At 42.7% G+C, this 25,833-nt stretch overlaps 1 protein-coding gene across 1 annotated transcript in view; it reads left to right on the top strand.

The window, feature by feature from the left end:
* Positions 1–25,833, top strand: part of LOC139260488 (piezo-type mechanosensitive ion channel component 2-like) — an 851,737-nt gene that overhangs the window by 164,427 nt on the left and 661,477 nt on the right. Inside the window, exon 2 of the mRNA XM_070877017.1 lies at positions 25,083–25,178. Within this exon, the coding sequence (XP_070733118.1) occupies positions 25,083–25,178 (96 nt within the window). The remainder of the gene's footprint in view (positions 1–25,082; positions 25,179–25,833) is intronic.

Raw genomic sequence — 25,833 nt, 5'->3', positions numbered from 1 at the left:
GACGGTGGAAGCAGATAGTATTGATTTATTCAAACGAAAATTAGATCAATTTCTTTCAGAAAATAATATTTTGAGATACAGTACATATCACAATAATTTGAGACATGACAAATAATAAGTGTAGTAAGCTTGGGAGAAACAGGTGACATTGGAGCTATGGTTCCCAAAGTTTTCTATTGCTGGGGTTTGCCCTGCCTCATGTCTGGGTCGGTTGATAGAGATTGATTGCTATGATTAAAGAAAGAAGACTTGGATTTATATAGTGCCTTTCACGAAAGCGCTTTACAGCCAATGAAGTACTTTTGGAGTGTAGTCACTGTTGTAGTATTGGAAATGTGGCAGCCAATTTGCGCACAAGCAAGTTCCCACAAACAGCAATGTGATAATGACCATTTAGTCTGTTTCTGTTATGTTGGTTGAGGGATAAATATTGGCCAGGACACCGGGGATAACTCCCCTGCTCTTCTTCAAAATAGTGCCATGGGATCTTTTACATCCACTTGAGAGGGCAAACGGGGCCTCGGTTTAACATCTCATCCGAAAGATGGCACCTCCGATAGTGCAGCTCTCCCTCAGCACTGCACTGGAGTGTCGGCCAAGATTTTTGTGCTCAAGTCTCTGGTGTGGGATTTAAATCCACTTGTTTAGTCAACAACTTCATTATCATTGTTTCATAGGGGTAACCAGGATGATAGAAGGCGAACTAAGATAGACTTTTGTCTTTTTCCACGTAGCAATGGCTATGTTCCAATTTCACGCGATCAAACCTACAGTAATACGTCCAATCAGATTGGCAACCCTAGATCGTATTCTGGTATCCTTTGAGAATCTTTGGACAATCGCTGGGTTGTTTTTTACAGAAAGCAATTGCATGTACAGGTACAACTTCCGAAATCCAGCAGCCTCAGGACTGAGACCATGCCGGTCTTCGGATTTTTTCAGATTTTGGACAAGAAAATCAATTCATCCGAAATACGGAAACCTCGGAACTGAGATCGTGCCGGTTTTCAGATTTTTCCGGATTTCGGACCTCGCTGTTGGCACTCCTCGCCGCCCACCAATCCACCGATCCTCGCCGCCTGTCGATTCCTGCCGACCCGCCACTCGTTGCTGCCCGCCAATTCTCGCGGCCCCTCGGCGCTGCATTTTTTTTACTGGTTTTTACCGGTTTCCTAGTCCCTCACCGCCTGATGTCGCCATCTTGGCCATTTCAAAAATGTCTGGATTTTGGACAATTCCGGTTTTCGGACAGCCGTATTCTGGATGTTGTACCTGTATTAACACACACTCAATGTATTAGTTTTCTGTGAAAAGTTTTTCTGGAAAAACTTAAAATGTTGAAACAATTTACTTGATTTATAGCAATCTTGCAGCATTTTGACATATTTTTGCGAGAAAAGGGTCTCAAAATTTTTTTTACTTAACAGACTGGTATTCAGCCGTTCCCCAAAACAGCAAACACAGTTCACATTTCAATGCCGAAATATAGCCCTATCTTTTAGTGGGATCTCTGTAAAGTGTTAACATTAATATTTACAAAAGCTTACCATGACCACTGGAACAGCTCAAACTCAATTCATGCACGTGCTTAACTTTGCCTCTGCAATCAGAACAGCAGGAAATATATGTCATGGGTCAGAAGTCTCTGAATAAGTCTATTGAAACTGATTGGAAGATAATCCTCGTTTACTCACTGTATGGTATTTTTTTGAATTTGGACAATTACAGACAGCCTGAACTTTTTTTTCATGGCTCATGTTCTTCAGTAATTGCAAATGTACATTTTGGCCAGGTCTGGCTGTGAAAATTAAACGCAGCTGCCAGTTTGCTGACTTGAGTAAGTTTTTTGAGATATAATAACCTAATTATACAATAATTGATGAGTGGAGGATAATATATTGGGCAGAAGTGCAACCTTTTTTTCTTAGGGATTGCTATTGAGGGAGTGCAGCGAAGGTTCACCAGACTGATTCCCAGGATGGCGGGACTGACATATGAGGAGAGATTGGATCGACTGGGCCTTTATACACTGGAGTTTAGAAGGATGAGAGGGGCTCTCATAGAAACTTACAAGATTCTGACGGGACTGGACAGGTTAGATGCGGGAAGAATGTTCCCGATGATGGGGAAGTCCAGAACCAGGGGACACAGTCTTAGGATAAGGGGTAGGGCATTTAGGACTGAGATGAGGAGAAACTTCTTCACTCAGAGAGTTGTTAACCTATGGAATTCCCTACCGCAGAGAGTTGTTGATGCCAATTCATTGAATATATTCAAAAGGGAGTTAGATATGGCCCTTACGGCTAAGGGGATCAAGGGGTATGGAGAGAAAGTAGGAAAGGGGTACTGAGGGAATGATCAGCCATGATCTTATTGCATGGTGGTGCAGGCTCGAAGGGCCGAATGGCCTACTCCTGTACCTATTTTCTATGTTTCTATGTTTAGGATGAAAAGAAATGGGTTGTGGCCACACTTCTGACAGGTTAAATCATCTATCACATGGTAAACTATGTAGGGTTCTAAATTCGACCATTTAGCTAGTTTTTAATCAGAGGTTGGTTGGCTAAAACCAAAGGCTAAAAATTAGACCGAGTGAGAGTAAGTTTAAGATTTGCACTGTGGGGGCAGTCCTGATGTTGTCTTAGTGGATCAATGCATTATGTGCTGTGCCATTGAACCAAAAGATTAAGAAGGTCCCAGGTTTCAAACCTGTTGTGTGCGAGTCAGCTGACCTCAACTGGACAGAAGTGCGATGCTGCAATTGACCTCAATGTCCCTAGCTTAGTAAGGGGGAAGTCTAGGCACTTGCTACTCTTAATCGCTGTAGAATCATAGAATCATAGAAATTTACAGCATGGAAGGAGGCTATTTCGGCCCATCACGTCCGCGCCGGTCAACAAGAGGCTACCCAGTCTAATCCCACGTCCCAGCTCTAGGTCCGTAGCCTTGCAGGTTACAGCACTTTAAGTGCATATCCAAGTACTTTTTAAACATGGTGAAGATTTCTGCCTCTACCACCCTTTCAGGCAGTGAGTTCCTGAGCCCTACAACCCTCTGGGTGAAGAAATGTCCCATCAAATCCCCTCTAAACCTTCTACCAATTATTTTAAATTTATGCCCCCTGGTTGTTGACTCCTCTGCTATGGAAATAGACCCTTTCTATTCACTATATCTAGGACCCTCATAATTTTATGCACCTCAATGAGGTCTCCCCTCAACCTCCTCTGTTCCAAGCAAAACAAACCCAACCTATCCAATCCGCCCTCCAAGCTAAGTTTCTCCACTCCTGGCAACATCCTCATAAATCTCTTCTGTACCCTCTCCAGTGCAATCACATCCTGTAATGCGGTGACCAGAACTGCACTCAGTACTCTAGCTGTCGCCTAACTAGTGTTTTATACAGTTCAAGCATAACCCCCTTGCCCTGTCCAGTAACTCTTCCAGTAGATACATTTTTGTAGATGTTGGGTACACCTATAAGTTACAAAAACTCATCTAGCTATTTGTTTTCACATGTCAGGGAAAAGAAAGAAAGAGTTGCCTTTATTTAACACCTTTCATGACCTCACGACATTCCAAAGTGCTTTTTTTTATTAGTTCCTGGGATGTGGGCGTCGTTGGCAGGGGCAGCATTTATTGCCCATCCCTAACTGCCCTTGAGGAGGTGGTCATGAGCAGTCTCACAACCGATGAAATACTTTTTAAGTGTAGTCATTGTAGTAATGGAGGGAAACATGGCAGACAATTTGAGCACAGTAAGGACTCACAAACTGCAATGTGATAATGACCAGATAATTTGCTTTTTGATGTTGGTTGAGGGATAAATATTAGCCAGGACAACGGGAAGCACTCCCCTGCTGTTCAAATAGTGTACTGGGATCTTTTACATCCACCTAAGTGGGCAGATAGAGCCTTGGGTTAATGTCTCATCTGAAAGACACCCCTTCTGACAGTCCAGCACTCCCTGAAGTGTCAGCCTAGATTATGTGCTCATGTCTCTGGAGTATATCTTGAACCTACGATCTTCTGAGTCTGTGTTAATGTCACCTATGTGGTTGACCAAATTGAATGTTGTCATCAAATGAGATTTATTCAATAATCTATGTTGCTAGCATGTATCTCCTTGTTTATTAGTTAATTAAATGCATATGTGTTGTGAGTGTTAGCAGATGGCTTATCTGACAGTGCAGCACTCCCTCAGCACTGCACTGGAGTGTCAGCCTAGATTATGTGGCACTTGAACCCATAACTTTCTGAATCAGAGGTGAGAGTTCTACCCACTAAGTCACAGCTGACACCTATGGGTTTACACTCAAGCCCTTTCTTGAGTTGTCAGCATATTTGATACTGGGTCAGTCTTTCTTGGGAAGCGTTTTCGAGGTTGGCATATCTGAGGAGGCTACACTCTGATGGGTGAGATGTTTGTTGACGACGTATCAAGTGCTCATTTTTTTAAATAGTGTTTCTGTTGATGTTTATCTTCTTTATTACCTTGGTGACCGAATAACAATATAGCCGAGGTATATAGGTCTAATGACCTATCACCATGGTTAAAAGTAGATCTGTCCATGTCATTTACCACTTGAAGGCAGTGGTGGTAAATTACACTTCTAGCTCTAAAGTGGGTTAAGGTGGAAAGTTGTATTACGTTATTGTAAACCTGCTTACCTTATGGAAGCAAGTGCATTTAGTAGGAACATCAAGATCTGCAAATTTACCCCTATAAGTCACGCACCATCCCGACTTGAACAAATAGCGTGTTCCGTCGACAAGATGCACTGCAACAACTTGCTACGGCTTCTTCAGCAGCACCTCCCAAACCCGCGACTTAGAAGGACAAGGGCCGCAGGTGCTTGGGAACACCATCACCTGCAAGTTCCCCTCCAAGTTACACACCATCCTGACTTGGAAATATATCGCTGTTCCTTCATCGTCACTGGGTCAAAATCCTGGAACTCCCTAACTAACAGCGCTGTGGGAGTACCTTCACCACACGGACTGCAGCGGTTCAAGAAGGTGGTGGTCAATTAGGGATGGGCAATAAATGCTGGCCTTGCCAGCGACGCCCACATCCTGAATGAATAAAAGAAAATACTGATGTTCCTTCCTCATCGCCAAGTCTGTAAACTGGAATTGCCTACCCATCACCACAAGGACCGCAGCAGTTCAAGGAAGTCCCATCACCACCTTCTCAGGCTAACTTGGGATAAGCAATACATGCCAGCATTATCTGCATCCTTAGAACACATTTTAAGAAAACAACTGGACAGAGATATGAATGCATCTAAATTCATCTGGTTTGAATAAGCAAGACCCTAAATTTGAACCGTTCCTATCTTGACTTGGATCAAACCCAGTGAACTAATAATGCATTATTTAAGAATCGCAACCATGCATATATGAAACCTGCACATAAGTGGCTCTCACCTTATGATTGTGTGTGTTTTTTTTGAGAGGAAACTTAGAGTTAGTTGCTTAAACATAGAAAAACAGGAATTGTCTAAGAAGGAATTGGCTGTTTTAAAACTGCATCGTTGCTTTGCTTTTCCGCTTGGGCACACGGGATCCCTGCCCACTAAATGAAAAGTGGACTATCCCAGCTGAAATTTCCTGGAATCAGCCTATAATATGGGCAAACACCTGGGATAAAGAACAACAGCTCGGAGCTTTGGGGACAGAAACATCTCTGCTGCCATAGGGTTAAAGGTTGAAAGGCCTGCAACTATTTTAAAATACAAAAGACAGCAAACCCAGGGATTTCTAGCAGCCCCTAAGGGAAGATGTATAGAAGTTGGAGAGAAGGAAGGGGAGTCACCAGATTTACAGATAAGAAGTTGGTTGAAGTTCGGCAGAGTAAGAAATCCTTATCTGGAACGTTGCACAGCTGCAATGGATAAGAGTGGCCAGGTCAGACGGTGCCAACTTCATATGATCAACGTATGGCATTGCAGTGCCACAAATCATTTATAATGACTTTACCAGCTATTCCAAGGTAAGATGAGCAAGCCACACATTTTAAGAAAGAAAAGAACCACTTGGATTTATATCGCTCCTTTCACGACCACTGGACGTCTCAAAACACTTCACAGCCAATTAAGTACTTTTTGAAGTGCAGTCACTGTTGTAATGTGGGAAACGCGGCACAAGCAAGCTCCCATAAACTGCAATATGATTATGACCAGATAATCTGTATTTATTATGTTGATTGAGGGATACATTTTGGTCAGGACACAAGGGAGAGCTCCCCTGCCCTTCTTTGAAATAGTACCATGGGATCTTTTATGTCCACTTGAGGGAGCAGACAGGGCCCTGGCTTAATGTCTCATCCAAAAGACGACACCTCCGACATAGCAGCACTCCATCAGCACTGCACTGGAGTGTCAGTCTAGATTTTTTTTTATGTGCTCAAGTCTCTGGAGTGGGACATGAACCCAGAACCTTCTGACACAGAGGCGAGAGGGCTATCAACGGAGCCACTGCTGCCACTACAGCTGTGAATGGATTAAGCATGTTTTTTACTTACATTCACTTTTTCCTTGTTGTGTTGAGGTGTTTCTATAGTTCACCATCTGTGACTGGGAGGTACCATTGGGAAAGTTTAAAAAAAAATTATTCTTTGGGATGTAGGCATTGCCAGCAAAGCTGCCATATATTGCCCATCCTTCGTTGCCATTGAAAAATTAGTGATGAGCCGTCTTCTTGAACCGCTGGTGTCCATATAATATTGCCACATAATTGTTAAGTAGGGAATTCCAGGATTTTGACCCAGCAACAATGAAGGAATGCCGATACAGGTCCAAGTCAGGATGTTGTGCGACTTGAAGGGGAATTTGGAGGTAATGCTGTTCCCATGTACCTGCTGCCTTTGTCCTTGTAGGTGGTGAAAGTTGTGGGTTTAGGAGGTGCTGTTGAAGAAGATTTGGTGAGTTGCTGCAGTGTATCCTGTAGATAATACACACTACAGCCACTGTACATGTTGGTGAAGGAAATGGATGTTTAAGATGGTGGATAGGGTGACAGTAAAAAGGAATGCTTTGCCCTGGATGGTGTCAAGCTTCTTGCGTGTTGTTAGAAACATAGAAACATAGAAAATAGGTGCAGGAGTAGGCCATTCGGCCCTTCTAGCCTGCACCGCCATTCAATGAGTTCATGGCTGAACATGCAACTTCAGTACCCCATTCCTGCTTTCTCACCATACCCCTTGATTCCCCTAGTAGTAAGGACTTCATCTAACTCCTTTTTGAATATATTTAGTGAATTGGCCTCAACAACTTTCTGTGGTAGAGAATTCCACAGGTTCACCACTCTCTGGGTAAAGAAATTCCTCCTCATCTCGGTCCTAAATGGCTTCCCCCTTATCCTTAGACTGTGTCCCCTGGTTCTGGACTTCCCCAACATTGGGAACATTCTTCCTGCATCTAACCTGTCTAACCCCGTCAGAATTTTAAACGTTTCTATGAGGTCCCCTCTCATTCTTCTGACCTCCAGTGAATACAAGCCCAGTTGATCCAGTCTTTCTTGATAGGTCAGTCCCGCCATCCCGGGAATCAGTCTGGTGAACCTTCGCTGCACTCCCTCAATAGCAAGAATGTCCTTCCTCAGGTTAGGAGACCAAAACTGTATACAATACTCCAGGTGTGGCCTCACCAAGGCCCTGTACAATTGTAGCAACACCTCCCTGCCCTTGTACTCAAATCCCCTCGCTATGAAGGCCAACATGCCATTTGCTTTCTTAACCGCCTGCTGTACCTGCATGCCAACCTTCAATGACTGATGTATCATGACACCCAGGTCTCTTTGCACCTGCCCTTTTCCTAATCTGTCACCATTCAGATAATAGTCTGTCTCTCTGTTTTTACCACCAAAGTGGATACCCTCACATTTATCCACATTATACTTCATCTGCCATGCATTTGCCCACTCACCTAACCTATCCAAGTCGCTCTGCAGCCTCATCGAATCCTCCTTGCAGCTCACACTGCCACCCAACTTAGTGTCATCCGCAAATTTGGAGATACTACTTTTAATCCCCTCGTCTAAATCATTAATGTACAGTGTAAACAGCTGGGGCCCCAGCACAGAACCTTGCGGTACCCCACTAGTCACTGCCTGCCATTCTGAAAAGTCTCCATTTACTCCTACTCTTTGCTTCCTGTCTGACAACCAGTTCTCAATCCATGTCAGCACACTACCCCCAATCCCATGTGCTTTGACTTTGCACATTAATCTCTTGTGTGGGACCTTGTCGAAAGCCTTCTGAAAGTCCAAATATACCACATCAACTGGTTCTCCCTTGTCCACTCTACTGGAAACATCCTCAAAAAATTCCAGAAGATTTGTCAAGCATGATTTCCCTTTCACAAATTCATGCTGACTTGGACCTATCATATTACCTCTTTCCAAATGCACTGCGATGACATCCTTAATAATTGATTCCATCATTTTACCCACTACCGTTTTCTCTCTCCCTCCTTTTTTTAAAAGTGGGGTTACATTGGCTACCCTCCACTCCATAGGAACTGATCCAGAGTCAATGGAATGTTGGAAAATGACTGTCAATGCATCCACTATTTCCAAGGCCACCTCCTTAAGTACTCTGGGATGCAGTCCATCAGGCCCTGGGGATTTATCAGCCTTCAATCCCATCAATTTCCCCAACACAATTTCCCGACTAATAAGGATTTCTCTCAGTTCCTCCTCCTTACTAGACCCTCCGACCCCTTTTATATCCGGAAGGTTGTTTGTGTCCTCCTCAGTGAATACCGAACCAAAGTACTTGTTCAATTGGTCCGCCATTTCTTTGTTCCCCGTTATGACTTCCCCTGATTCTGACTGCAGGGGACCTACGTTTGTCTTTACTAACCTTTTTCTCTTTACATATCTATCGAAACTTTTGCAATCCGTCTTAATGTTCCCTGCAAGCTTCCTCTCGTACTCTATTTTCCCTGCCCTAATCAAACCCTTTGTCCTCCTCTGCTGAGTTCTAAATTTCTCCCAGTCCCCGGGTTCTCTGCTATTTCTGGCCAATTTGTATGCCACTTCCTTGGCTTTAATGCTATCCCTGATTTCCCTTGATAGCCACGGTTGAGCCACCTTCCCTTTTTTATTTTTACGACAGACAGGAATGTACAATTGTTGTAGTTCATCCATGCGGTCTCTAAATGTCTGCCATTGCCCATCCACAGTCAACCCCTTCAGTATCATTCGGCAATCTATCCTAGCCAATTCACGCCTCATACCTTCAAAGTTACCCTTCTTTAAGTTCTGGACCATGGTCTCTGAATTAACTGTTTCATTCTCCATCCTAATGCAGAATTCCACCATATTATGGTCACTCTTCCCCAAGGGGCCTCGCACAACGAGATTGCTAATTAATCCTCTCTCATTACACAACACCCAGTCTAAGATGGCCTCCCCCCTAGTTGGTTCCTCGACATATTGGTCTAAAAAACCATCCCTTATGCACTCCAGGAAATCCTCCTCTACCGTATTGCTTCCAGTTTGGTTAACCCAATCTATGTGCATATTAAAGTCACCCATTATAACTGCTGCACCTTTATTGCATGCACCCCTAATTTCATGTTTGATGCCCTCCCCAACATCACTACTACTGTTGTTGTTGTTGCACTCATCCAAGCAAATAGTGAGTATTCCATCACACTTATGACTTGTGCCATGTAGATGTTTGGGAAGGCTTTGGGGGATCAGGAAGTGAGCCACTCACCACAGAATGCCTAGCCTCTGACTTACTCTAGTAGCCACACCATTTCTGTGGCTGTTCCAGTTGAGTTTGTAGGCCAGTGGTGACACCAGGATATTGATGGTGGAGGATTCCATGGCTCTGCCATTGAAAGTCAAGAGGAGGTTTTTAGGTTCTCTCTTGTTGAAGATGGCCATTGCCTGGTATTTTATACCACAGCCTTTCCCGAGAAGAATTCCTTCACTCACATTGTTGCATGCCTTCACCCTGCTGAAAGCCTGATATGAGATGCAATTTCTTGATTCATGCACTGCCTATGATCCCTATAGCAGTTTGCATGCTGACACCTGGCCTGGATGTCACCTTATGCCAAACAGAGATCATTCTTACCTTTCGCTTTCTTTTTTTTAAAGAAGACAGATCATAACATCAGAGATAGAGATTGGCCACAACCTGGTTGAACTCTCCCACTTGCCTCCACCCACTCCAACTTGCCTTTCAACCTTATGAGGAGGAAATTCTGCAACTCTTGGAGAGAGTGGCACTAGAGGGAATTGGAAATGGGGAATTCAGAGCATAGCTCCCAACTTAGGACATTATATTGCTTTTCTCTCATCGTTTGATATTGGATACTTGTACTATATCATCTGGCAGCAAAATCGATCGTGGGACTTTCCTGTCATTCTTCCTGAAACTGACATATGAAGGCCACTGCTCCACTCGGCCATTCAGGAATGAGGTCAGGAAGCACTTCATTCATGGGATGTAGGCATCGCTGGCAAGACCGGCATTTATTGCCCATCCCTAATTGCCCTTGAGAAGGTGAGCTGCCACCTTGAACCACTGCAGTTCGCATGCTGTTTTGGAGGGAGTTCCAAGATTTTGACCCAGCAACGATAAAGGAACGGCGATATATTTCCAAGTCAGGATGTTATTTAACTTGAAGAGGAACCTGCAGGTGATGGTGTTCCCATACGCCTGCTGCCCTTGTCCTTCTAGGTGGTAAAGGTCGCAGGTTTGGGAGGTGCCGCCGAAGATGCCTTAGCGAGTTGCTGCAGTGCATCTTGTAGATGGTACACATTGCAGCCACGGTGCGCCGGTGGTGGAGGAAGTGAATGTTTAAGGTGGGGATAGGGTGCCAATCAAATGGGCTGTTTTGTCCTGGATGGTATCGAGCTTCTTGAGTGTTGTTCATATGGGTAGTGGAAATCTGGAACTCTCTTTTCCCAAAAACATGTACTGCTACCCTGAGAGACAGTGGCATCACATGAGTGCATTCCTGCCATGCCACTGGTAGTGGGCACTGATTCTGGATGGACATTGAGCAGCAGAAAGTAGACATAATAGAGTCACAGAGTCATTATGGCACAGAAGGTGGCCATTCGGCCCATCAAGTCCATGCTGGCTCTCTATAGAGCAATCCAGTCAGTCCCATTCCCCCGCTCTATCCCCATAGCCCTGCATGTTTATTTCCCCCCAAAACCTGTTGAGACTATGTCAATTGAAAATATAAAACTGAGATTGATAGATTTTTGTTAGGCAAGGGTATGAAGGAAGGAACCAAGGCTGGTAAATAGGGTTGAAGTATAGATCTAATTGAATGGTGGAACAGGCTCAAGGGGCTGAATGGCCTACTCCTGTTCCTATGTTCCTAAACGTGTGCTAAACGTGTGCAGTTACTGACATGGTCTCCCATGAATGTGTAGTAAATGGTGAGGCAATTGGAGGACTCCACTACTTTCATCTGTAGTATCCTGACAGATGGCTTTACAGCACTCCGTGGCACTCCAGACCAAACATGATAGAGGCCTTAAGGACTCTTTGCTTTGCCATTGGGCAGTAAAGTGGAAAAGCTTGTCTCTTCTTACATTAACAGGCTTGGTGACCATTACTCAAGGCTTCACTGATCTGATACATACTATTAGGGGACTAGGCCACACAGATTAAAGGTTTTGGGCTAGAGATAAAGGGGGGGATGTGAGGAAGAACTTTTTTATGCAGCGAGTGGTAATGACCTGGAACTTGCTGCTGACAAGGGTGGTGGAAGCGGAGATGATCAATGATTTATAAAGGAAATTTGAGAGGCACTTGAGGGAAATAAACATGCAGGGCTATGGGAATAGAGCGGGGGGAATGGGACTGACTGGATTGCTCTACAGAGAGCCAGCATGGACTCGATGGACCGAATGGCCTTCTGTGCCATAATGACTCTATGACTCTATTAGGTCTGCTTTCTGCTGCTCAATATCTACCCAGAATCAGTGCCCACTACCAGTGGCATGGCAGGAATGCACACACGTGATGCCACTGTCTCTCAGGTGTGCATGTGTGCCCTTTAGCTAGCCCTCTCACATGCCTGAATACCTGGTGGAAAGGATCACAAGCAGGTGACAGCAGATCCATCTCAGAATTTAGTTGCCTGAAGGAGAAGCCACCTTAATTCCAAGATGTTCACCTGGACGCACAGCACGCACTGCGACCGAGATGGTGTGGCAGATGAAAGTTAAAATTCACGAAATGCATACTGGCACCAAAGGTGGTAAAAAGTTCAATGCACATTCACTCAACTGGAAATAAAATTGTGACGTTATTGCACTTGCGAACATTGCTCTTGGTAAGTTTGGAAAGTGCCTTGATGGGATAACTTGAATGGGAGTCATGTGCATTGAAGCACAGAGACAAGGGTGTATAGATGATGGCATCTTTGTGGTGGGAAAGGAAAGATCTAGACATCATTGTTGATGCGTTGGCCAGAAATGGAAGTCGAGAAAAGGTCTATCCATAAGGGTTGTTCTCTGCATCCTCTTTGATGCTGCTGCTGCTTTTCTGGCTAATCCCCTGTCGCCCATGACCTTCTTCCAGGGCCTCCATGAGGAGGCTTCTTTGTGAAGCAAAGTTATGCCGAAATCAACACAATCATCTCTTTGTGGAATCAACTAACTTTATATATAAATGTATATATACTTAGGGATTTTAAAATTCTGTGCTGCATTGTCGCTTCTCTTTATCTGGTAATGCTAATAAACATTCATTTTGTTTTCATATACCAAAGATATGCTTAAAAATACGCAACCTAGAAATATTAAACGAAAATTAAGTAATTGAATCTTGCAGCGATGATGCCAGCAATGATCCACGTGTGGAGGTCAAGCGTATGGACGACACATGTGGACAAGGCATGTGTATTGTCTGGAGTTAGCCGTGGAGACATCAGACTGGTTTCACTTGTGTAGCTTGTCAGCTTTATCCACTCTCTAATTCTGTTGAAGAAGTGTATTTTGAGTGATCTCTAGTGTTTTATTTACCGTATCCAAAAATGCAAGATGAAGTAACTGTTGGGCAATTTGAATGAGACAGTCATTGGCTAATAACAATGAATTAGTAACTGTTAGAATAAATGAACTTATTGTTAGCAAGCTTGAGGGCAGCATTATCTCACTGTTTGTTTCCGTTCAGTGTGAATACCAGGCAGTCTGAGCTGAAGATTATTGGTGGCGCAGATGAGATTTACTCCAAAGTTATTTTTTTTAAAATACAAAGTAGCACAGTTTCTGTACTATTTTTACCTTCATGCCCTTAAGTGCATACTTTGAATTAGTTCATATATTTCTTGATATCAAATAGTTTATTCAATGATTTTCAATTCAATGGCAACTGTTTCTACATAAAATATTACCTTGTATTTTAAAGGCACTGCTCTTTAGGCAGATATTTCCGACTAATGTTTTGTTTAATAAACACACTTGACAGTTCGTCGCACTTACAATTTTCAGCTTTGAGACTAACAACGTTCCTTTGATGTGACGGAAAGGCTCAGAAATTGGTCCGGAAAAAGGCCAAAAATGCGCCGCCCACCATATCATGTGAAGACCAACAAGCGGTATCCTTTATCCACGGCTGAAGCAGGCATTAATCCCTTTGCATATGCAAACAAGGGGTCCAATGCCATCTTGAGGTCCCCACTCCAACATTGGCTTTCTATGAAGCAACCCTTGTCGCATGTGTGGTGCAAGCAGGGAAACCAGTCTTACGGAATGTCTGCAACTATTATGGCATGCCCCCCCCATCTCCGCTGCTGAGATGTCCACTCACAAACTCCCATCACCCCCCGGCCCCGAGCTCCAATCTACCATCATTACCCTCTGACCTCTGCTACTTCAGGTCCCTCGATCCCTCTGGCCCCGCCTTCTCTCAACTGGACCCACTTACCCGAGGGCCACTGCAGTGCTAGAAGTGGCACAATTCTTTCCCAGTCCTGGACTTTAGCACCACGCCAGCATTATAACAATGAGGTCCTTGGCCGAATTTTAGGGGTGCTACGGACCTCAGTAATCCGCGCAGGCTATTTGCACTGCGACCCCCAAGTACTCCAAAAAAATAAGCGCTCAGAATTTCTGGACTGAAATGTTTAATTCTACAGTAATTTCAGAAGGTTTAAACAATAAACAGTAGTCTAGCTCACAAAACAAAGTGATGCTGGTTAAAAAGTGAAATTAAAACTCAACTTTTTTTAAAACCTTTTTTATAATTTTGCAATGTTTCCCCTTATTGTGCCCCCTTCTTCCGTACACCTGCGGAATAATCTGCAACTCCTTTCATCATCATCATGGGCAGTACCTCGAAACGAGGATGGCTTGCCTCCACGCGAAAACAGGATGAATTCACAGGAGTTTCAATGAAGGACCTAATATTCCAGGTCCTGTACTACATCCTGAAGGGTGGAAGATGCCTGTGTGTGGATTTTTTTAACGTGGGGTGGCCGTTGCACACCAGCCACCACACGGGCTTGACAGAGCGAGGTCTTGGTCCAGTGGCAAGGATTAGCCAAGACGACTGGAGACCAGCTCTGCTGCACGAACCTAGTGCACACACATATCGCAATGTGGGCTGGCCCGTGCTGCCCCTGGGCCCCTGGCCCCAAACTCACACCTCTCCTGGGCCCCTGATCACGTCCCTCTACAATCTCTCGCCGCTCCTTCGCCCCGACCTCGCCGCTCCTGCTGTATCTGCCCATCTTTATTTGAAAACTGCCTATGATTTCCTGGTGTCACCGGTGCAACCCGCCCTCCAATGTCATTCACAGGTGTTGTCAATGCCCGTGCTGGTGCAAATACTACGATGTACTGAAAAAAGGACAAACTAAATGTTGGCCAGCAAGGTTCACGTTTTTTTCTCTTCCAGGCACCTGATTTATTCCAAATTTCCAGCATTGTAGCGTTTGCAACTTGCATATATCTTTAAAGAGTAAACAGATCAGTTTTACAGTTGCTAAGTGGATCTGCTGCGGGCTACATTTCTTGTGCTATTGAATAAATAACCTGGGCCCTGTTTTGCTTCTGCCAAATGTGCAGGCATCTGAGGGGCTTGGTAGGAGGGCATGCATGTGCTGCTGTGCTGAGAGACAGAATTGCAGGTGTGGTTTGATCTTGAAAATGTGAGAATAAAGGTACAAAATGGAGGGGATAACCTCCCTCACACTTTCTAGGATGCAATGTTATAATTTCCCAGTGTTCCGAAAAACATTGGGCACCCCCTCCCAGCTAGAAATTCATGAAAGAAAGTTTGGGAAAGTCATTGGGGCACAGAACCACATGGCACATCTGTTGGAAATTTCTAGCAGGGGGATCATGACTAGGGATGTGCGTTTCTTGAACTGACACTCAGGCCTTTTATAGAAGATGGAAACAATGAGGTTTATGACACTGCATGGAGCGTGTGAGCATTAGGTTCCTGCTCTGCGTGGAGCTTCCATAATGAAGAACAACATGATTTTCTATTGATAAATCGGCTGCTAAGGATCAGCTCCAATTGGTCTTACAAATCAGTAGCGTCTGGTGTCTCTGTCTGCCTTTGCTCTTAAACAGGATCTCTGATTATGGATCGGGATGGCCAGACAAAGTTGGCTGAAGTTATGATGAGGTTTATACCTGCTTAATGCATATGTGAAAGAGATCCTCATCTGAAAGCCCAGCAAACTATGAGAGTTCAGTTCTTTCGAGAAATCTTTGCCAGAGCACCATGGACATGCTGACTGGATGGACCACTGTCATTGACACCACAAAGTGGACAAAATGTTCGCCTTGGTGTAACGGCAATCTATACATAGGGTGGGTGAAACAGAGAAAACAGCCTGGGCTTTTCAATTTCCACACTACTGATGCATTTGGCAACTGGTAGTGTAGCCCAAAGCACTAATTGCATGTTTGGCCCAACTGCAGTTCAGAACATTTTTCTTGTATTTCAATAAAAAAAACTGAACAGATGATATTGACGGGTTTAACTTGACCCTGAAGTGAACTTCCGAGCACATATCCGTGGCATAACTAAAACCGCTTATTTTCACCTCCGAAATTTGCCCGTCTCCGCCCCTACTTCAGCTCATCTGCTGCGGAAACCCTCATCCATGCCTTTGTTACCTCTAGACTTGACTACTCCAATGCACTCCTGGCTGGCCTCCCACATTCTACCCTACGTAAACTTGAGGCCATCCAAAACTCGTCAGCCTGTGTCCTAACTTGCACCAAGTAACGATCCTGTGCTCGCTGACCTACATTGGCTCCCAGTTATGCAACACCTCAATTTCAAAATTCTTATCCTGGCTTTCAAATTCCTCCATGGTCTCGTCCCTCCCTATCTCTGCAATCTCCTTCAGCCTCACAACCTTCCAAAGATATCTGCGCTCATCAAATTCTGCCCTCTTGAGCATCCCTGACTATAATTGCTCAACCATCGGTGGTCATGCCTTCAGCTGCCTAAGCCCCAAGCTCAGGAACTGCATCTTTAAACCTCTCCGCCTCTCTACCTCGCTTTCCTCCTTTAAGATGCTCCTTAAAACCTACCACATCCGCCGTGATCTCTTCTCATGTGGCTCAGTATCAAATTTTTGTCTGGTAACACTGCTGTGAAGCGCCTTGGGATGTTTCACTATGTTAGAGACGTTATATAAATGCAGGCTGTTGTTGTTTCACTGTGCCCATAGGTCAGTGTGTTCCTGCATTATTTTCAGGTAATTATTAATGATTTTAAAACAGGCAGGGTAATGATTTTGTTAAAGTAGCTCTGATATTTATGCAAATATATTAACCACTATGTACAAAAGAAGTTAAACTCGTTATGTTTATAATTGTATTAATTCCAAATTCTGTTTCTTATACATCTCTGGAGAGTTCCCTTGTCTCATTACTGTGTATGATGATGTTCACAAAAATGTCAGTGAACTCCTTTGTAACTGAGACTGGACGTATAAAGTGGTATAAAAAAAGTTTTCTAGTGGATTAGATGCTGCTAATTAAAAGTACAGGAATAGTCTGCATTTCTTTGTAAAAGTGCATATCTCTGTTCATACTTCTATACTTCGTACACTTTTGCAATGGTGCAGTCTGATCAGGGAATCATTTACTCTACTTTAAAGGGAGACATTTTTATATATACAGTCTAGTTCCAACAATAGATACCTGGATGGTTACAAATCATAATCTATTTAGTTTGAGAGGAAATGCCTTGCAAATCACTTCAATCCCAAAATGAGATTGCAGTCTTGAAGTCCTTCCATTCTCTTATTATTTATGACATACTCCAGTTTTGGCCACTGGCCTGTATCCATGAAGCTGTTGTTGGATGGAAGTGTCTTCCTCCTTCTCTCTAAGTGAAATAGAATTGGCAGATGACACTTGCTTTGCAATCCTACTTTTTAATGCCTTTACAACTCACTTTGAAAAGATGACAATTGAGATGAATGTACCATACTATGTGCACAGAAATATGTTTGTGAGGCAAGTTCACAGAAAAATCACCTTTGGCTGATTGCAGGCAATTTGCATATCATCTATCTACTTATCTGCATCAATACATGGTTTGCGTTTGCACATGTCTGACATGCCCAACCTGTGTGAAGCCCGTGAAGCCTGAAATTACACAGCCGGCAATCAAAAGCTTTTATGCTACTATAATTCCCATTACAAAAAAAAACCCCAATCAAATAGCTGAAAACGTGTTTCCCCAGCCAACCCACATCTAACAATAACATTTATGATGTAATAAACATAAAACACATTTTTCAAAAAACACATTGTATCAATTAACTCACCCATCCCATCTTCCAATAGTTAAAACAAGTTTAGCCTGCACAGATCTTCCTTCTCTCAGGAGCCTTGATTTGCCTTCTCCTCCATTCCCACCACATCCACCCTTCAACTCTGCATTCACTCCTCCCTCAATCAGAGACAGCGATTTAGGAAATACATCTCCACAATACCCATGGTCCCATCCCCAGCTAAAAGAACACATGTGCTTTATCTTCCATGCGTTGTGATGTTGATGGGTTTAACTTTCACTGTACGCACAGGTCAATGTGACTCATGCAATGTTTCCTGCATATTTTCAAGTCATTAGAGGAGCCACAATCTCCAGACCGGTGACGGGACCTGTCTTCCAGAATTGACAGGTGGACACACAGACGTGACAAACTACTTTCTTTCAGTATTACACTGGCTGTGTTCTCGCTGTGTCCGAGTCACTGTTTACCCACTTCAGTCGCTACAGTTCGCCGTGCTCTCTGAGTCCCCAATAATCTGTTCAGCACCTTTTGCATATTTTGTTCAAAGGGTAAAACACAAGGGAGCAATCAGGACCAGCGCTGCACTGATGTCTTGGTAGTGAACTGAATGCTGCTTCGTTGAATGACTTTCCAGCTGAGCTGTCGGGCAAAGACTTTGACTGCACCGCAGAGGCCCATTGTGAAATCATTCACATTATCACAGGGCCCCAGAGAATCTAAACAACTCCCAAATCACCATATTTCTTTATTACATTTTTATTGCTTATTCCATCACTGGTTTGTTTGGTGGGGTGGGGGGGGGGCTGCAGTTCCCTTCTGTATTTGTTCACCCTCTTCCAACGCTTAAAACAGATTATCTGGTCATTTATCTCATTGCTGTTTGTGGGACCTTGCTGAGCGCAAATTGGCTGCCGCGTTTTGACTACACTTCAAAACGACTTCATTGGTTGCAACGCGCTTTGGGACATCCCAAGCTCGTGAACGGCGTGAAATAAATGTAGGTCTTGCTTAGTTTTTTTCTTTCTTTCCAGAAACACAGGACAGAAGGACAGGAAAAGACTAATCTGTCCCATCCCGACATGGTGCAACCTGCGTACACCATCATGCTCTCCTCTTAACCCCCCTCCCTCACACAGTCACCTCATCTCCTGGGAGAAGCAAAAAGCCAAACAAACAAACCTTAGGCTAATTTAGGAAAAATCTCCGGGAAAGAATTGAGCATGCGAATTCTCCTCCCCGAGACACCAGCAGAAGCACTGTAAATGAAGAAATATTCATCTTTTAAACCCTCTGATTTCCACCGGCAATCAAGCAAGTTGCAGATGATGGCAACAACAGCAACAATATATTGCATTTATTTAGCACCTTTAACATAGAAAAACCATCCCAAGCATTTTACAGAAGGCGTAATTAAAAAATGAAGGCTGAGCCAAAGAAGTGCTCCTCCTGGCCCCACAAGGAACACTTTGGACTCTCCTGCCACAAATACAACCCCTCACCCCACCCTCCTGATCACAAGATCCCCACGGGACGGCCCCTGTAGCTGATCCCACCACTTATCTGGTCTTGGTGGGCAGGCTCCAGGTCATGTGATTTTCCGCTACTTCTTGCTGACTTGCCTCCCACAATGGGTGGAAAGTTGCCTAATGGGATTTAAATAAAGGCTGGGAGTTAAAATACATTGGCCTCATTTCTGGAGCAGCAGTTGAGTTTCTAACTCAGGTGAGTTTCTGCTACCCACCTGCTCAAAGCTGGCCAGGAGTTATAATTGGGCTCATGGATTTAAAAATCTTCATCCTCATTTACAAATTCCTGCACAGCCTTATCCCTCCCTACCTTACAAATGTCCTATAGGCTTACATACTTGTGCAGCCCCTCTGCTTTTCTGATTCAGACTTCCAGAGCATCCCACCTCCCTCCGCTCCATCTTCAACGACGCAAATATCGACTATGTTGGTCCTATTCTCTGTAAAGCTCTTCCTAAAATCCTCTGTCTTCCCACATTCAAAGGTTCCTCACAACTATCCTTAATCATTCATTTGGACATTTGGCTAATCCCCTATCTTTAAATGTCAGCCATGACTCAGTAGCAGCACTCTTGCCTCTGAATCAGAAGGTCGTGGGTTCAAACTCCATACAATTATCCTGGCAATATTTATCTCTCAATCAATATAACAAAAACAGATTATCTGGCCATTGCTGTTTGTGTTTGTTGTGTGCAAGTTGGCTATATTTATCTCTCAATCAATATAACAAAAACAGATTATCTGGCCATTGCTGTTTGTGTTTGTTGTGTGCAAGTTGGCTGCCTCGTTTCTCACAGTGTGAACAATCCAAAATGTACTTCATTGGCTATAAAGTGCTTTAAAGGCAGGCGTACTTTGGATGAGTTGGGATTTATGTAGGGTGGAGGTTGGAAGGCCAATGAGGAGTATATTGGAGAACTTGATATCACATTCCTATTGTTACAAAGCAATGTTTCCTTGGACTCAGCACGAGCAACATCACGGGAGATGTGCTTATTAGATAAATTCTGTACCCCTCATATTTGTTAAAAAAACTACACTATCTGGCCAACTGAGGTGGGCAAGGGCAGTAAATTGATTGGAGATGCACTAGACTGTGTCCCCGTCAGTTATACATGGTCCCAGTTTCCCACAGACAAGGTCTGGCAGTATACAATATGCCATAGCTCCCCTCATTTGCAAAAATAAGTAAAGAAAGACTTGCATTTCTATAGCGCCTATCACGATCACCAGACGACTCAAAGCAGTTTACAGCCAATGAAGTACTTTTGGAGTGTAGTCACTGTTGTAATGTGGGAAACGCAGCAGCCAGTTTGCACACAGCAAGTTCCCATCATCAGCAATGTGATAATCTGCATTTGTTATGTTGACTGAGATATAAATATTAGCCAGAACACCGGGGATAACTCCCCTGCTCTTCTTCAAAATAATGCCATGGGATCTTTTAGTTCACCTGAGAGAGCAGACGGGAGTCTCGGTTTAGTGTCTCATCCGAAAGACGACACCTCCAAAAGTGCAGCACTCCCTCAGCACTGCACTGGGAATGTCAGCCTAGATTTATGTGTTTAAGTCCCTGGAATGGGACTTGAATTCACAATCTTCATGACTCAGAGGCAAGGGTGCTACCAACTGAGCCATAGCAATACTCAATGCCAAGGATTGGTCTCTGGCATCTAACATTGTTTCAGTGGCAGAGGGAGAGGGTTTGAATTTTCCTTGGGCAGAAAGTCCAGCCAATTAATCGCAGAGCAATTGATGGCACAGACTAACAGGGATTTAAACATTTTTGAAAAATGTTTTAAACTTTCATCAGTACCTCCAGAGGCTTCACTGATATGTTGCTGTAGGTCGTTGAAGCCTGCTGTCTTCGGATTCTACATCCACTCCAGCCAGACTCCTTGGCGAAGGCTGTGGAGACTCCCTTCAATAGTTTAATGATAAAATCAGCTGGGGTCAGGACATCTCCTTGCAGTGGGCAGAACTCTCACCGTGTCAGATAGCCCTCCAATCTTCAAAAATGGAAAATCTAGGTCACTGTGAGAATACCAAGACAGATCCAATAGTAGATTACAAAAAACATTACATTCGTTTTGATGTTATGCAAAGACTATTTCTGTCATTACATCCAAGAGATGAGTCATTGTGTTGCGGCATTGTCGATAAACAAAGATAAACCCTTTGGCGAGCGAATAAAGACACGGGATTCTAGCCTTTTGCTTATCAATTTTTGCCAGGTGTTTTGAATAGACAGCATTTCTTTTGTATGCTATATTGTAATAAATATGCTTGGAGACATATGTTGATTGAAAAATCCTAATGTTGCATAGCTTTTCCCATACTTTATCCTAAATTATCATACTGGAATTGGTTTGGTTAAAATTGTAACTAATCCATTTGGAAGTGTTTTGGTAAATAAACTGTAATTAGATTTTAAGAAAACATAAAATAGATGCCAAAAAATAATTCCAGGAATTCAACTAGATAATACCCTTGCATTATTTTTTTTTAAAGTCATGAAGCTTTGATGTTTGAATTTATTTCCACCACTTCAATCTCTTTGGTAAATATACTCCCACAGATACATCACAAATATATTTATATGAAAGTGGTGAGAGAAATATTTGAGTTGTAATTATTTCTATATGGCCAATTTAAAAAAAATAATGTTTATTGTAAGAGACATGGAACCGTTTAGAAATTCTTCCAAAGAAAATCCAACCAATGTCATTATGTGAATTGCAGTAAATACATTGTGGTCAGTGTATCTGTGAAGAGAAATGCTGACTAATGGTTTAATTGCATGCATGACAATTTTAACTCAAACTTAGAAAAAACACATGTCTCCACCCCTGAACTAAAAATGTCACGCTCAGCGTAAATTTACTACAACCTCAACATTTTGCAATCAAACATAGTGGTAAAATCCTTTCAGCCTGTCTAAGACTTCCACCTCATTTGTATCAAAGTCCTTAATTATGCCTCTGTACTTTTTTTTGGGGGGGAGTGGAGTTGGGGAAGCGTTGGAGGGCAGAGGTTCATGTCTAATTGATTTGAATTAACTTTACTTTGGGACTAAATGGAAAATTATAAATATTGGCGGTATTTCCCTTCCTCGCTTTAAATCTTAACATACATGATTGTTTTTGAACTTAAAAGATAATAGTGCTGCAGACGAAGTAAGATATCATTATCTTTCCGGGATAAGCATTTAGAAATAAGAAGGATGTTGCTGTTCATATTTTTAGACCCACATTGATTCAGTTTTTTACACACGTCAGATAAGGGAGGAATCAATAACTCTGCACGATGTGAAATCTTCGGTCTCTATGGGACATGGAGTCTTGATTTGGTTGTCCTATCAGGTGGGAGACTTTTAAAAGTCCTTTTTGAGGTTGGCAAAAGAACTTAAATTGCTATGAACGTGCTTTCCTTAACAGTACTATTTTTCTTCATATTTACACAATAAAATTAATGTTCATTTCTCTTCAGATTGGTAATAAATAATACTGTACCTCAAAAATGAGAACTCTTCCTCACTTTGGCGATCTTCTTTTCTGCTGAAGTAACATAACCCCATTTTGGTCCCTACTCGCTTTTTTTTGTTTCAGCGAGAGACTCCTTCAATTGTTAGCTGTTTTCTCTTGATTTTCTCACCTAGTCCCTCTATGCGAAATATCATTGGTGACCAAAAGAGAAGGTGACCAACTTGGTTCATCAAAGACCTTAGCCTCCTCATAAGGTCAGAAGTGGGGCAGTTTGTTGATGATTGCACAGTGAGCAGCTCCAGTCACAACTCCTCAGATAATGAGGCAGTACATGCCCGCATGCAGCAAGACCTGGACAACATCCAGGCTTGGACTGATCAGTAACCAGTAACATTCACGCCGCACGTGTATTTAATCTGTTACTGCTATGGTGGTAATTACAGAAAATGTGACTTCATTCATCAGTCTGTCCTTACTGCTTAATACGCCTGACCATATTTGGAGGGATGAAATTGAATGGTGAAGCTGAGGAAAATCTGGGGGCAATAGCTCACAATGTTTCTCATTGTGCATAGAAATATATATAAATCAAAAATAAAGTAAAAAATTGAATCTGCCAATTGTTCAGTTAATAAAGAACTGAGTCCGTCATTCAAACCAGGAAGGTCCCAAGTTATATCCCAAGTCTGTACTGAGTTATCTGTTCTAAGCATTGTGGGTACGGTAGCATAGTGGTTATGTTACTGGACGAGTAATTCAGAGGCCTGGACTAATGATCTAGAGATATGAGTTCAAATCCCACCACGGCAACTGGGGAAGTCAGTTAATTAAATAAATCTGGAATAGAAAACCTATCTGATTCTCTTTTTCCTTTAGGGAAGGAAATCTTCTGTCCTTACCCAGTCTGACCTATATGTGACTCCAGACCCACAGCAATGTGGTTGACTCTTAACTGCCCGCTGAAATGCCACTCAATTGTGCCATGAGGAAAAACTGCAGCAGTTCTCCACCTTCTCAAGGGCAATTAGGGATGGGGAATAAATGCTAGTCTTGCCAGCAATGCCAACATCATGTGAATGAAAAAAAAAGCCATTGAAAGATGAACTACAATTGTCCTGAGTTGTGTTAGACTTGATGGGAGAAACTCAACTAGGCTTCCCACTCTTGTTCTATATTCAGGGAACCTACTCATAAAATAGCCTTTGCATATCATAAAATAGGAACAGGGGTAGTCCATTGGCCCCTCGAACTTGCTCCACCATTCAAAAAGATCATGCTCATGCACTATCTCCATATCCCTTGATTCCCTTAATATCCAAAACTCTATCAATCTCGGTCATGAATATATTCAACGACTAAGCCTCCACAGTAGAGAATTCCAAAGATTCACCACCCTCTGAGTGAAGACATTTTTCCTCATCTCAGTCCTAAATGGCCAAGTATGTTTTTATTATGTTGATTGAGGGATAAATATTGGCCTGGACACCAGGGATAACTCCCCTGATCTTCTTCGAAATAGTGCCATGGGATCTTTTACGTCCACCTGAGAGAGCACCACGGGGCCTCAGTTTAACATCTCATCCGAAAGACAGCACCTCCAAAAGTGTAGCATCCCCTCAGCACTGCACTGGAGTATCAGCCTAGATATTTTTTGTATTCAAGTCCCTAGAGTGGGACCATGGACCCACAACCTCCTGACTCAGAGGCAAGTATGCTACCCACTGAGCCACAGCTAACACTTAATCTCAAATGAATGTTTTTGCTACATAATGAAATGCTGATAACATTAATGTCAGCTTTAATAAGGAAAAGATTGAGCATGGGAGAACTGTCATCACAAATGAATTTGTAGTAATAGTAGCTCTGTGTTGCAGAAATGTGGTACTTATAATCTCATTATAAAGTTTAATAGATTTAGCTTGACGTAGCTTAAATTAGCTTTATATATGCCTTACTTATATTGATTATATTATTTTAAACAAATCAGATGTTCATGCAATACTGACTCAAGGATAGTATTTAGCTTTCCAATTAAAATCCAAATATTAAATTATTGCTAGCTTATTTTAATAAGATGGTACCATCTTTCATATGATATACTACAATAATCTCACTATTAATAAGATTTGCTTTAACATTGAGCATGTAAATAATTCATAATATGCCTTATATGCATATGAGGCATCCATAATATGCGTTAATCCGAGCATTAATGCGTATTATGGATGCCTCATATGCATATAAGGCATGAGCATTAATCCGAAGTTATTTCTCAGAGTGTAGAATTGATTATTCTTTTCTCACTTGTGTTTCAGCATGTTTGTTCCGATACAATGGGCTATCATTTGTCTACCTCATTTTCCTCCTCCTTATTCCACTTTTTTCTGAACCCACAAAAACGACAATGCAAGGTAAGAAATTTATGGTTATTATTTTATTGTGTACAAGACATATGACTGTATTTAATAGAAGGAGTTAGCTTAGAAGTTAATGTTTGTGATATCAGCATATGAACAATTAGATCGTTCGATCATTGACTCGGAATGGAATAACTTTACGATGTGTGTTTGAAAATATTGCATAATAAATGAAATTAAACACACGTTGCTATACAAAATTAATTACTTGTAATTTACAGAGCAGTCTTGCTTGTTTATGTAACATGAAGGTTATGAAGTCACAATTTCAAATTAATTATTGATTATGGCAAAATCAATAGAACATTCGGATATTTTTATTTTGCTTTTGCACAACATTCTCAATCATCAGCAAAGTGATGGAAGGTGTTGTTGACACTGCTATCAAGTACTCAGCATTAACCTGCTCAGCGATGCTCAGTTTGGGTTCTGCCAGGGCCACTCGGCTCCAGACCTCATTACAGCCTTGTTCCAAACATGGACAAAAGAGCTAAATTCCAGAGGTGAGGTGAGAGTGACTGCCCTTAATATCAAGGCAGCATTTGACCGAATGTGAAATCAAGAAGCCCTAGTAAAATTGAAGTCAATGGGCATCAGGGGGAAAACTCTCCACTGGCTGGAATCATACCTAGCACAAAGGAAGATTGTT

This window comes from Pristiophorus japonicus, chromosome 1 (genome assembly GCF_044704955.1).
Source record: "Pristiophorus japonicus isolate sPriJap1 chromosome 1, sPriJap1.hap1, whole genome shotgun sequence".
Classification (NCBI taxonomy): Eukaryota; Metazoa; Chordata; class Chondrichthyes; family Pristiophoridae; genus Pristiophorus; species Pristiophorus japonicus.
This window is presented reverse-complemented; position numbering and strand designations above follow the sequence as displayed.